General features: G+C 42.3%; 1 protein-coding gene across 1 annotated transcript in view; it reads right to left on the reverse strand.

Moving 5' to 3' along the window:
* The window catches only part of CPVL (carboxypeptidase vitellogenic like), a 103,135-nt gene that overhangs the window by 57,428 nt on the left and 30,721 nt on the right, over positions 1–14,986 (reverse strand). Inside the window, exons 4-7 of the mRNA XM_039862628.1 lie at positions 14,052–14,166; positions 13,033–13,091; positions 11,534–11,613; positions 5,959–6,025 (exon numbers count right to left, since the gene is read on the reverse strand). Coding sequence (XP_039718562.1) covers positions 5,959–6,025; positions 11,534–11,613; positions 13,033–13,091; positions 14,052–14,166 — 321 coding nt within the window. The remainder of the gene's footprint in view (positions 1–5,958; positions 6,026–11,533; positions 11,614–13,032; positions 13,092–14,051; positions 14,167–14,986) is intronic.

Raw genomic sequence — 14,986 nt, forward strand, 5'->3', positions numbered from 1 at the left:
AAATAAGACCTGCAAACAAAACAAGTGAACTAGATACTCTTGAAGGACCCCTTCTAGGATACCATATTCAATGATCACAAGCCTGGGCTAAAAGAATAATGGTGTAGGCCCACATAAAGTGAGTATAGGCCTACTGCTAGAATATCTCTCCCATCTCTCATTGGATGTCATGCCTCTACTAGTGTGTCAGTGCTTAAAATTCCCAACTACAAGTATCTTTTTATGGCTTAGGCTCTGTCTTCTATTCAAGTGCAAGCATGTTGGGAGTAAGTTTAATTTATCAGATCCCTTCTAATGGACAGTGAGCTGATGGCAAGTCAGAATAGGGGAGAGAAACAGAACAATCATGATGGGGATGAAGAAAGTGTCCAGAAATAGGACCTGAGCAGAATATACAGCCAAGGAAAAGAAGGCTGGAGGTGGGAGGTAGGGCACTGGATGACCCTGAAAAGAAAGAGTAGAAAGGAGCATCCCCAAGGCCTGGGAAGCAGGGAAGGGCCGTGGAAGGGAGACGAAAGGAAGCTGGAAAGAAATATCATTGATATTTTAATTTTATCTAGCAACCGCCTTGCATGAGGCCATATATAGCATTCATTAAACACTGTGCTTAGTATTGTATGAAAAAAATTAAACAAACGTAGCTCTCACCTACTGGGAACCTGCCATCAGAACCCAGTGAGCCGTGCGGATTTCAATAAAGGCCGTCAGACCACGTGATCCCGGCAGGACTCCACTCATGCAGACAAAGATAAAGTATCCTATGAAGCTCACTAATTTTTAAATAGCTTCGAAGTTTTGCCTTTATTGGACCCTCAAATTAACCATGGTTGCAAAACTGCTTCTAAGGGGGAATAGGCCCCTCCCTGTGGCTGAGGAAGAGATGCCCAGTTTTGACAACATGTCCTGCCATTTTGGAAGAGCTCCCACTCATTGCCACAACCACCCGTAAGTCCCGAGTCTTTCACGGGACTGGACATCAAGACGCATGCTCAGAGAGCACCGGGCAGTCCCCCTTCCTCCCGTCACTGCCCATCCTTCCACCAACGGCTGTTTTGCTTTAACTTCTAGCTGGGCCATGTGCACTTGAGAAGATTCTAAAGTGTGTCTATACTTCAAGAACAAGGGCAATCTCTCTAATAGTTACTGGCTCAGAAAGGATAACACTTAGAAAGAAAGTTAATTATGTGGATTAAACGCAGCTTGTTTCTCTTTTTGAAGTACTTTTTTTTTTTTTTGCATGCCTGGAGGAGGGTGATTTACAGACACATTTGTCTCTCTTTAGAGAAAATTAATTCCATTTGGTGTTCTGGGCAGAAATGGAGAGAAACAGTTCTTCCTTCTCTGCTGCACTGACTGCCAGCGGGCACTACACCTCTGGCCGCGACCTCGCCACGGTCCACGCCACAGGGGCCAGGAGCCTGGGGTTGGTTCTGCCACATCTTGCTGCTATCTAAAACTTCCAGCATCAACTTCTAAGCTCCGTTATCATCTCTCAGATGAAGGGAACTATGCCTTTCAGAAATGATTTCAAAATAACAGAGGAGACAACGCCAAGTCCCAAAACAGGTGAGCAGAGCTTTCTAAAACACCCCAGCCCCTGTCCACACGCATCGGGCCATATGCTATGGAGCCATAATATATTAATGCCGCTTTTCAACATGAATGGTAAGAATAGTCATCATATGTTGGGGACTCTCCACAGCCAGTCACCCTGCTAAATATCTGAGGAGGATTATCTAATTAAACGCTCAAAACAACCCTGTGCAGTAGGTACTATTATTACTTCCAGACTCGCTTATACCAAAGCAGAAAGCCAAACAGCTGCTCCAGACCCTTCAAGCATCAGGTTACCCTCATTCACAGCACACAAATGTCGAGGATATTTATTTAGGTCCAATACACTTGCACTGAAAAGCAGAAAACCATTTCTTAGTTTATGTATTTAGTTTTCAAGGATGATTCTACAAATCGAGTGGCATTATTTGTTCAATCTCCCTAAGAGTGCGAGGAAATGAAGAATTCATAAGAGAAAGGATTTCCCCATCTTGAAAACTCTATAACAACATTTTTGTTTTTTGATGGTGGTGGGCTGGGGGTGGGTTTATACTATGTTAAAACCGCAATTGTACACAGATGCTGTAAGAGTACATGTAGGTAACTACAGTGGAATATCTAGTAAAAACAAATAACCCTGGAAGTGATCTAATTTTAAAACCAACCCCTCTGATGGTAAGATGAAAAACAGAAGCCCAGACACGCTGAAGACCACGTTTGGAGTCATCCAGAGAGAGGCAAAGCCAGCAATGAATCCCAGGTCTCCTGATTATTTATCCAGAATGCCTTCTTCCACTTATCCATTCTGCCTTTAAACAAGTACAAACTAAACTGTAGAAACATAGCATTCTAATGACAATAAACCATGAAGGCATTACTTGGTGTTCTTCCTTCTAGAAAGAGATGAGCCCCCAGACTTAATGTGACCCATGTAGTTCTTATGAAGACAATGCTGCCTAGCATCAGCGTCTCTACCCCAGGCCTTGCCCGCCCTCCTTCACATCTTCCTCATCACCCAGAAGGCAAAGGTTTCCTTTAAAATATTCGTTCTGGCAGCAAAGAATGTCAAAAGAAAATTGTCCTTTCCTACACACATTCGGAAATTACATGCGTGAAGCCATCAGGCAGACATGAAATAGACAAATTTTTCATCTGGAATTTGGCAGCTTTGCTGAAAGTTAGACATTGTGCGGTTAACGACATCACCACATTATTTGCAAGACAAGGAATTACACACTAAGCACATCAGTCTTATGTCGGAGGTGGAGAATGGGCATTTTCCAAAGTTACTACCAAAAATGACAGAAGTGTCTCTTCCTGCCGCTTTCTCCAGCTTGCTTCTGAAATGGGTTAAAAGGCAAGGAATAGCAGGGAATTACTGGTAGAGATCCTAAATAATCCTGACTGGATAATTGGCTTTAAAAAAAAAAAGCAGTCAGAAGTCTTTTCCAAACAGCTTAGAAAGAAAAGAGAGTGGGCACAAGAAGGAAGTTTATCATTCCATTAATGTGCCACTGCCTTGGAAAAACTGAGACTGTTTTTCACTTTGACTTCCTTAGAGTGGACATCCGTGGCTTGTACTTGCCCAGCATCCTTCCAGCCCTCTGGTATCATCATTTGGATCTTCCTGTGGAGACCAGTCATATCCCACCCTCAGAGGGTGAGGGCTCCACTGTAACCCCTCCCCTTCCAGGGCACAGGGATGGGCCTCAGGTACCATTCTGGTGAATTGTATGTTCTGCCCCCCTCATCTCAGTTATTAGTTCTAGAATGGACATGGGGTCTAAATGGATCATATGAGATTCAGGAATACGAGTAGAATTATCGGGAAAGAGAAGTTGAGCTGGGGGTCTACACCAGAGCTCTGGAGTGGGAGGAGGGGCAAGGGCACAGGTGAAAAGAACCTACCAGAGAATGAAACCAGTGAAGTACAAAGCCAGGTGAACAGATCAAGAGAGAGACAAAATCCTGATGATGATGTGAGAGCACCCGCATCCACCTAAACCTGTTGTCAACTCAGTCGGTCTTCTTAAGCCACTTTAAATAGGATTTCTGTCACTTGCAAGCAAAGGAGATTTGACTAATACACCCCTATTCATCCTCAAAGTCCAGTTTAATTATCACCTCTGTTTGGCCTTTCCCGAAGGTCCCATATTGAGAGATAGCTATTTTCTCCTGTGCTATTTGTCTTTATAGCTCTTTCTCAAATTGTATTTTTCATTCTGTATTGCACTTAAATTGTTAAGCTTTCAAATGTAGGATGGAGTCAATGTCTTATTAATTATCGAACTTCTAATGGTTGTCCAATGCCCCAGACATAGCAGACATTCAATATATGCCTGTTGGATTGAACTGAGTTTGAGTCTAATTACTCTTTCAGTGAAGCTGGCTCCCTCCAGTGATTTCCCTAACATGTAGAATGAAGTCCAAACTCTGTCACGTCGGGCAATCTCAGCTTGTCAGCACGGTGGCTTTGTGCTTTTCCTTGAGTGCACCAAGCTTGTCCCCACCTCATGAGTCTTTGCACTTGTGGTTCCTTCTTCCAGAAAATCTCTTCTTCAGATACTGCAGCCATCACCCTATTACATCACTCAGGATTCTGTTCGGTTGTCTCCTCATTGGAGAGCCTTTCTCCAACAATCTGATCCAAAATAGCACCTTCATCATACTCTAATCACACCCTGCTTTATCTTTGTCATGATACCCATCACTGCCTGACTGTACAGTACATATTTATTTTTTTATTTACCAGTTTTCACCTCTAGGTCTAAAGGCAGGGGATTTTGCTGTTTTGTTCACAATTGTATTCTTAGCACCTAGAATTTTTCGTGTTCTCAAAATATTCTCTGCTATCTATTTTTAAATAAACTTACATTTAAAAGGATAAAAAAAAAGCAAACCCCCAAATCTAAACCAGTATATGCAAGTGAACTTATGTATTAAACTGTAACATAATCATCTTTAAAAATGGAATTAATTCTTATAACTTTCAAACATAGCGCTTTGATTTCAAACCTGTGGTGACATTAGTCTAAGGATAAAAATAATTATAGCAAAAAAAATATTGAAAGAGTTTTAATATTTAATATTAACTTGGAGGTTTCTTGTTGGCAGTGGTACTAATGTAGTAATTGGAAACAATTTTGCATATATTGTAGAGCTGAGCAAAATAATAAATACACCAATGCTGTTGGGACCCCAAGTCCTCAGCGTGAAAGAAGGGACATACAAATAGAGACTGGGGGTAATAAAAGAACCTTGTGATATTGAATTAGAATTACGGGAATTGGTATGAAGTCATTTTGTTTCCTAGCTCTGCCTACAAGCTCTAAAAGAAATTGCATCCCAGTGGCAATGAGCGCACTTAGTACTCAGGTTGTGGTTTTTAAATACCATTCTCCATTAAAAGGAACTCAGGTTCCTTGAAGAAATGACTGATTCCAGGGCTAAGGCAGCGAAAGTACAAGATAATCCTAGAAATATGTTTGTGCCTCAAAGCAAGGAAGTACTCAGACTAATGAGGATCTGTCAAATGGACATTGAAGGCAGACCAAGGGGCTCCCATTGACCAAATATGGAACAATCTGAGTATTAAAAACCCAATGAGAGCAATAAATTTCAACACATCAAACAGAAATAACAATCCATTAGTCCACACTGATATTTTAAAATGTGAAAAATGAGAATAAGAGTGAAAGATCTTCTTTATAGACTAACAGATGCTATTCACAGGAAGATAGGTCAGAAAAATCTGGTATCTACCAGATCTTAATGCTGGAAAGGTACCTTTTTCCTTTTGAAAATAATAAATAATCTGAGATCAGGTGGATACCTGTTACCCTAAGATCTGCCACCCGACATTTTAGCATCCATTGATGACTCCTGTCTGAATCTGCTATTATGTGTGGGGAGAGCGGGGGAGGGTCAGAGGTGAGTAGTGCAATGGTATCAGTAGTAATGAGACAGACAGATATTATGTGCCTCCTGGTGTGACACATACATAGAAAGTACACAACATCATCTGTGTCATGTTCTTGCCAAAATATTTTCACTGAATTTAAGCATTGAGGAAAGAATCCAACAAATTCAGAAAACAGAACATTCTACAGGCCACCTGGCCTAAACTCTTCAAAATTATTATCATGAATGACAATAATAACAAAAAAAAACATAGGAGACTGAGACATGACAACCAATTCTGATATATAAACCTTAATTCAGCCCTGGATTTAAAAAAATATATATTATGGAGGAAATTTGGGGGATAATTGAAGAATTTTAATATGGGCTGAATTAATATTTGGGGTGTGTGTACACATTCCGAATGAATAAACCACAAATGTCATAAAATATTTCAGTCCTTATGAAGTTGGAAGCACATAAGAAAACATGAGTTCAACTCACCTCCCCAGTGGCATAAAAGTCGTTCTCTTTGTATTCAGGAAACAAATGGAAGAACTGAATTAATGCACTACAAAAAGAAAAACGACAATAAGAATCACATAGCTGTGCCACCCAGTCTAACCCTTTGATATTTGAAATTGTAAATGCACACAAACTTCATTCCTTTAATGTTTTTTTTTTCCTCTGATCAATCTGGTTTTGCCCAGATGATGGCATTGTGACTCACTTGCTCTCCCCCTACCCTCTACCCCTGCCTTTGTCCTCCGCGTGCCTGCTCCTTTAATCATTAAGCCTTAGGACACAGGATTAACTGAGCCTCAGGTCTATAATCATGAGGACAATAGATTTCTGTTGGACTCTAGACGAAGGATAACATTTTGGTTGTAGATGGATTTCAACCCCAGGCCCATGGAGGCAGAACAACCACCCCACTGGCCAGGGGACCAGGCCACAGGCCCAGACGGGATGGTACCAAGGCTGATTCCAGAACCAGACACAATGATCAATGACCTCATCCCCCTCCAATCATCTAATCAGTAGCACCCACGACCCCAACTCCTTTAGTTTCCATGACTACTGATTTTTCCCTATATAATCCATACCCCCGAGACACCCAGGGAGCCAGGCCTCTGAGCGATAGCTTGCCAGCATCTCCAGAACTTGCAACTCTCAAATAAACCTTACTTTCTTTGCTGCAAAACTTGCACATATCTCTTCTTTGGCTTAGACCCTAGCAGGCAGACCTGTTTTGTCCCAATAAGATAAGATACCATTATGGCATATAGGCATTTTATTTTTCAGTCTTATATGCATAACATTCCATTACTGTGTAGATGGTTAAAAAATACTTGTGGTCTTGCTCTGTGACACTAAGAAGTTCAGACAAGTGGACATCAACACTCTGGGCAGGTTTCCAAATCTCTGGGTTACCAACTTGGATCCTGCACTTATAGAGGGGACCCTGGAGCCAAATGATACAGCTTTCACCTACTATTTCGCAACTCTTGGAGGCAGTTCTGCAAACCTTCTGACCCCATTCACCTGAGTTTGTGAGGAGGCAATGGGAGCCTCAGCTGCTTACCAACTTCTCCCTGTGGGCAACCCTGAACATTTCTACTAGGGCTCCCGGAATTTCAGTGTTTTAATAACCAAAGAACAGAAACACTGCAAAATGACTACAGTCCAAAGCAAACCACCAAATGGCCACAGATATCGAACTAAAAATACAGTGGCCTGTGGGGTCAAAAAATCACTTTTATAAAGAATGCCAACAGTCACTTCGATGAGTTATGCTGAAATGGATTTAAACAGACTCAAGAAATTATTTCATAATAAGCAAGAAAAGGGTGGATTATTAAATGATTCTCTACTTGATCTTCAGAATCCTTCAAAAAGGAAACAAAAACTTGTAAAACTCAGAAGCTCGAAGAATGTTTTGACCCAGATGGCAGTGCCAGAGAATCTAGACAGGGTTTTTGTTCCAGCTTTCTGCTAAGTGACTAAACGCCATGAGCCATGCAGTCAAGATGAAAAGCAAGAAGGCCCTGCAAAACCAGGAGAAGGAGAAAGTTCAAGGGTTCAAGACGGGCAAACTGAGTCATCACAATCACCACGATCCTGGCTATACTTAATTTTTCAAAGGCTCTATAAAAATCCACCATTAAGCACTACTGTAGAGTTTAGGTATGTTTCTCTATTTATTATTTACAGTAACTAAAATCTTTGTAGCAACTAAATCTAGAAAGCCGCATGATGTAGCTTCCATGTTTGTGCTGGCAATAAGCCGGACTCAGAGCAGAGATGAAAATAGGAGTTTATCCTTCATCCTTCCTTCTCTAAACTTCAGGCTAAAAATCGACTTCTTACTGCTGTCTGGAGAAGCAATAGATAGTATAATATAGTAAATTTCAGTGGAGGCATATGCTGTAGCTTAAAACTTATTTCCTTGGAGAATTTGTTGGCGAATTGTTAGCATTGCCGGATTAGCAAATAAAAATACGAGCCTTCCAGTTAAATTAGAATTTCGAAGAAACAACAAATAATGTTTTAGTAGATTCCAAGTATTACATGGGACATACTTAAATTGAAAAATCATTCAATGTTTATCTGGAATTCAGACTTAACTGGGCATTCTGTCCTTTATTTGCCGACCTTAGTTGAAAGAGACAATTTCTTGGGTTGCTTCTAGCTTGAAAACACCAGGATTCTCTAACTGAAGTATCCAAAGCGAGGCTTTGGATACTTCAGTTAGAGTTTTAATTTCACAGAACAGAAAAGATCAGAATAGAAAATTGGCCAAGAGTAGCCAGCCCTTGGTAGGTCTTTCTTAAATGGGATTGAAAAATGAAAAGAATAAATTTAGTAAGTTAGATTTACATATGGCATTTCCTCCCTTCACTGTGTTTTAGTCAAGGATTCTTATTACATGGCGAAGGTTTGCTTAAAAATCTAATGTAGAATCACGGCCGCATGAAATTTCAAATTTTAGAAGCAGAATTGCTAATATATAAAATACATAATACGTGCGTGTGTGGGCAGGTGTGTGTGTACACACTCCATGCATGTATTCAGGCACGCGAGCGATAGGGCACAGGAAGCACGCCTCTTCCAGGTGATTCCCCTGGGCAACCCTGCTGGCATAGCGCCAAGGCCTTCTCTAATAATTATAATTTTAGTCAAAGGCTACCTGTTGGCAGAAAGGTGCTTTAAAGGACAACAGGAAGAAACACAGTTTGCAGGAGAGAATGACTAGCAGAAAATTACTCCTCATATAAGTTTTTCAAAAAGGGGAGATGGTGGGTTCGGGTCAGAGAAGGTGCATAGAAATGAGCATGTTCTAGAGACTGAAAGGTAGAACTGGGGTGTGATCAGTTCTAATGCAGTCGGAGGCATAATAAAATCCGAGATTTTTGGGAGAACTGAGGTTAAAATAATCTATGTGAAAGCTACGGAACAACAAAAGCCAAACGAGGTGCAGCCTTAGTCACTGACAATTTGACCAACACAAGCTCAGTGACAAGAATCTTGGTGCTTCTGCTGTGCTGCGGTGAACAGGGAGTCATTGCCTGCATTCAGACTGCTTCTCTCTGGCGTGGCCGAGCCCTGATCTCCGCTCCGGGAGCGTCATGCCACGTTCTCATTTAATATATGAAACCTATTTCGTAGTCACATTGTTACTAAGCTTTGTTTAGCAATAGATACTCTTTCCCATGCAAACCAACATGTGGAATTAAATGATGGTAGCGTTTCCATTTGGCTGCTAAGAAAAAGCTTCGGGCACATCACGAGAGCCAGGACTGTGAGCCTTGATTACTACTGTGTCGCCAGCACCAGGGAGCACCTGGCACATAGTAGGTGATCCATAAACAGTGGTAGAAGGAGAGAGGCACCAGTTGGTACACTCCAAATCAAAGTGAGTCATTTATTATCATTTAGTCAATTAATTTTTTTCTAAACCAGAGAGTCATTGTGGCTCAACAGAGAAAAGAGCGAAAAAGACTATTTAAACATCTCGTTAGTGATAAAGTCTCATTTCCAAACACATAGAAAAGCAGCCTGAATGTGAATGTCAGATGCCGCTTAAGGAGTCTTATTCTTACAGCTGGGCACTAGAAATAGTCTAAAGAAATGGGATTTTCAGGGAGAAAAGAAAAAAAGAAGATGGTTTTCAAAGGGAAAAGAAGAAAAGCTCACTCTGTAAACCCATAGTAGTCCATTTACAGGTTTCAAAGCCACCTTCTTATTCTACCCGCCCATCTGGAGAGCCAGAGAGAAGAATGTAGTCACAAAGGGGGAAAAAAATAGTGTAAACTAGAAAGGAAACAGCTGAAATCAGTTCTCTGCACTACTCCTGATTAGCCATTTTCCAGTTCTAAGGGCCTGAAGCAAAAAGAACTAAAACAGCTATAAACAATGGATGCTTTGAAATAGGTTCTCTTTACATGTCATGCAGGAAGAGATGCACCACATGGCAGCACTGGACATCCACAGGGAGGGCCAACTGGAAGCTGTGACCATTTGGGGGGAGGGGAAGGAGAGACAGGAAAGGAATGGCAGGGTTGCAAGACTCTGGCATAGCGGGGATTGATGTGTTTCTTCATACAGAACCTCCGCCCTCGGGGCGTTGGCTCATTAAACAACTAAGCTTGTTTAGATTTAAATCCAAAGCCTGTTGGGGGGAGGGGGAGGGGAGAGAAGTAGGTTTCCCATCTGAAAAATGAGAGCACAGAGTCAGTACTAAACGAGAAAGACCTGGTACTTGAGTGAACTTGTGAGGACAGCCATTAAGAGTATGTCTGTGGACTGAGGAGGAGGTGTGTCAGCTGGAGCCAGGAAAGCAGGACCCCTGCTAAGATCTGGCTGATCTGCTCCCAGGATCCACTGTGCCTGGAAGCAGAAGTGTGGGGTCCCAGGCACCCCCCTACCCGGAGACGAAAAGAAAGTGTTCAAACGAGGAGACGTGTGGCAAATGAAAGCGTGGAAGACAACAGCCTTATCCTTTTCTGGTTCGGAAAGCAGCGGACAGAGAACAACGTCTCCGGGAGAAAGGCCTGGAAGTTCCCGTTCCCCTCTCCCCCAGCCACCTGCCTCCGGGAGAAAGAAGAAAACGGAAAAGCTTTTGTCAGAGATCAAAAAACTCTGACTCTATGAGATTCGCTTTCACTTTTGGACTTGGTTGAGTTTGCTCACCAAGTAATTAGCGGAGTGAGTGTTTGGGGGAGGTTGGGAGTCGAGGAGCTAGTTCACTCTTTCCAGCCACTAAGGTCCTTTTAGTAAATTATTATAATGCATAAGTAGTGGTAGCCTAGTGATTGGAAAGAATTCAGGACTTGGTCTCTAGTAATAATTTACGAACTGGAAAAAAATGTGACCAAGTAAGAAAGATCGCTTACTTAAAAAAAATTGTACTAAAAATAGTTATAAAAAAAATGGAAGAAATGATATGTATACCATTGGATCAGGCTTACAACTTTACATTTTCCTTCAAGTTTTTTTAGTAAAATAATAATTTCGTAAGATGAAAGGAAAAGGGAAGAAACTAGCTAATGAGCTGAGCTTTCGGCATGAAAAACCATGAGAAGAAGCAAAAGAGTGAAGAACTGCATCTGAAAGTCACAAAAGAAGGAATCCTGAGAACAAACAAACATCTGAGAAGATGTTGCTTCCTGGCAAACGCAAAGTTAAATACAGTGTTGGAAAGCAAGCAGACACCTCTCAGACATCTGGTTGAAAGTCTGAAGATCATCTTTGGTAGAATAATTTTGCTCTTTCCATTGTTTCTTAAAGGGTATTTTTACCAAATTACAATTATGCCTTGAGATATCATCTCTCGTTGTTACTTTCTCTGCTGGCCACTTGCACAATTATCTGTGATAATGTAACAAAGTGGAAAATCGTGTGTGTGTGTGTGTGTGTGTGTGTGTGTGTGAACTCATGTAGAAGTAGTCTTAAAATGTCTTTAGGAATTTGACCAGGAGGACCGATCAATAACACTTCTGGTGATGAGATAATTTTCCTATTGAAATAGAAAAATGTTAGGTCTGAAGAAGGCCAAGAGGGAGCCAGGGCCTTTTACCTGAACAAGTCTCGAGCCACATCATCCTCATTGACTGCATATCCCTGGGGATCATCAGTAAAACTGAAGCCCGTGCCCACCTGAAGGTGAAATAAATAAGTGTGTATAAACACAGAGAAGCAGACGCTTCGGAGCCCACAGAGAGATACCTCACTGGGAGGAAATCGACCTTACTCCAAAGGCCAGGCCTCTGACCTCGGATTTTTGCCATCACCCATGTTTACTTAGTCATCTTCACAGGAGGATGCTGCATCTCACCTATGTCCCCTCCCTTCCTCCAAGCCAAATAAAATATCAGCACAAAACTCTGCCCTAGGGTCAATGGCTGAGCTGTCCTGATCCACCAGTGCAGACCCTGCCAGATGTTGATTTAAGGATGAGGAATTCACCTTTTCCTGGCCCCTGCTATGGTATCAAAAGACCCAAAGTTGTCCCCTCTCTGACATCTGGAGGATGCACTGCAGTCCTGCCAAGAAGGAACTCTCTAGGCTGGAGATAAAGGATAGTTGTGTGTGTTTTGTTTCCTTAGTAGTAAGAAAGATGGCCACTAAGCCCTTTCACCTTCAGCAGACTAGGGGCTTTAAAACAATTAAGAACTAGTTTTTAAACTAATATTTCCTTGTCCCTAGAAGTTCATAGACAACTGAGTTGTATACAAAAGAAGCAGCTACTACTTACGTTGTGTAAATAACTTATAGAAGGAATGTACCGCCCACTAGGTATAAATATTTTTGTTTGTTTTTTTTGTTTTTTTCCTAAAACACCCAAGGAAACAGGACATTTAATTCAACTTTTATTTAAACATGAAATTATAGACTAGGAAAGGATGGCTGAGAAAACATGGACGGAGGGAGACAAGAGTGTTGCGACTTTTTCTTCTCCTTCTCGACCTGTTTTCTCTCTAAACCATCTGGGAAGTGAGAGAAGTTAGAGAAATCAGGGGGCAAAGACACACCCGACCTGCAGAAGCTGATCCGAAAGTGGCTCTCCTCTTTTAGTTTATTGGACTCAATTTTAGAAGAACTTCCCAAGGAGAATTTCACTTTTTGTTCTGAGAGGAGGCATTCTGCTCCCTGTGATAAGTGAAGGAGACCAATCCTGACTTTTTATATCTAGAATTCTATTGGGAAGATTAGGCATCCCAACATGATACAATAACCCATGACATGGGGAAGCCGCATCGTCAATGGCACAAAACCAATCCCTTATCCTGGATGATATAATTCAATGACAGGCCATTTCATAAGATGAACTATGAGGGCAGGGGAGGAAGTAGCAAGCAAAATTCTCAAACTTGGGTGTCATGATACCTGTTAGAAAAGCAAGATCTCAAAATAAAATTTTAATAGATTAAATTCTATCTTAGAAAGAAAAAAAAAACCAAAAACCTAAATCTCTATTTCCTTTTTTTTCCCCCCTACTTCTTAAGTATACTTAATAGAAAGAAAAAAGACAAGCGAGGCCAACATCGACACTTCCTAAGGCTGTCGGGTACTCACTGGATTATCGATGTAAAGCATGGAAAGCGTCGTGGTCCAAGGAAAGTCTCGAGCATGCACTAGTGAAATGGAGAGAAGGTTTGAGACCGGGCGGTGAACACAACATCCCACCGAAGGCCTCACTCTCTGATCAGGAGGCCGATGCGCCCATCTTCATCCCATCAATGAACTCCTGGGGTCCCTCTGACGCTGCTTCGTCCTCCCACAGTGGGGAACAGACACCAGCACCTTTTCCTTCTCCTCTGCTTTGCTTTCCCAGACCCGGAAGGATTCTACATCTAAGAGGAAGTTTGAAAACAAAACCCAGTGCAGCGGGTGCAGGTAGAACACCCATCAACCACCTACGTGATAAACCCACCTGTCCCATCCAATGAGCCACCCTGACATCGGGTCCTCCTGAACCCTCTTCCTCCCGCCCAATGCTGAAGAGAGTGACCTCAAAAGAATCAGCACACATGGTTTCCAACTGAGTCACAAACTGGTTCACCCTCCAAATTCTAGCCCAGGGAAAGCAAAGAATCCTCCCCACCTCCTAAGAAAAGAGATGGAGGTGAACCCGGGTTAGAGCCAGCCACGGTTCCTTCTCCATTCCTCCCCTCAGCCCAGCCCCCACCCACAGTATCTTGCTTCCAAGATATCTGATCATTTATGTGACTGAATCATACAGGGTTCAGTTCATGTGAATAATTAGGGATATAATTCCACGCAAAAGAGCTTGCCCAAATAGTAATAAATACCACCTGTTTTCATAAGGCCAGATTGCTTGAGTTAGCAGCAGACTGCAAGAAAATAGTTTAGAACCTTTCACCCAAATTTCAAGGGAGAAAGCAGCCCAGCCTGGACGCTCACTCTGGGGGCTCCTCCTCCTGGGCAGACGTTGCCAGAAAGCTATGTTTTTATAATCTGGGCCTGTTAAATTATTCCTACTGGCTCAGTGTACACTTTAATTATTTCTGGAGCCGATAGAAGGTTCATATGAAGAATTCACTATACGAAAATAGAGTCCAAACAGTACTTACAGGTCAGGTTACGTGTGACAACATAAGGTCCGTGTTCCACAAAGAGTCCAAACATGGATGACCCTCCTGGCCCACCCTGCAGCCAGAGAACCACCGGTGCGTTCGATGGATCTACCTGAGGGGGCAGAAGAACCGGTGACCACACAGGGCACTGAGGCTGTGGAACGCACCGACGCAGCTTACCCCAGTCCTCCGCCTTCCCCGGCCTTGAATAAACCTGTAATAACTTCCCAGACCTCAGTAACCCAGCTACGAGCAAAGTACTGGTCATCTTTTGTTGTTTTGAATCAGCATTTGCCTCATCTCCTGGGGTCTGTCTTGTGCCGTTAAGTCCTCCCTACTCAGAAACCCCAATGAATGTAGAAACCCCTTTGCATGATCCTAGATACCCAGCATACTGCTTAGGGCATGGTCATATCTTTTTAGCATTTTAAACTTTCGGGAGACTCTTCCATTTGACCAACATATTCCCAAAGAGACATGGCACAGAAGCCATCGTCCTTGGTGACAGTTTGCCCCCTTCACGGAGAGCCCAAACGGCCTTTCTGATTTTATTCACTAAGGATGTGTCCACAGGGACAACAGCAACCTCATTCAACATGAGGAAACTGAGAAGAAGTGGACAGGCCTGGGGACATTTAGCCCATGCGAACAACAGTGACGAAACCCTCAACAAAGTAGATTTATTTGGGGTACATGTGAGACGCAAATAAAAAACGATCAGTGGCAGAGTCCGGATGCTGAAAATTGGCCATTGGCAGTAATGTCAATACCATCGCTCTCGATGACAAAAGGTTCTTTAATTCCTCCATCCAACACATATTTACTGAGCACCTCACACGGGTCATGCTCGGAGAAGGTACACAGCAGAAGAGTAAGTGACAAAGAAAACCTCCGGCCCTCTTTGAGCTTACATTTTCATGGGGAATACAGTA

Source organism: Pteropus medius, unplaced genomic scaffold (assembly GCF_902729225.1).
Source record: "Pteropus medius unplaced genomic scaffold, Ma_sr-lr_union100, whole genome shotgun sequence".
Classification (NCBI taxonomy): domain Eukaryota; kingdom Metazoa; phylum Chordata; class Mammalia; order Chiroptera; family Pteropodidae; genus Pteropus; species Pteropus medius.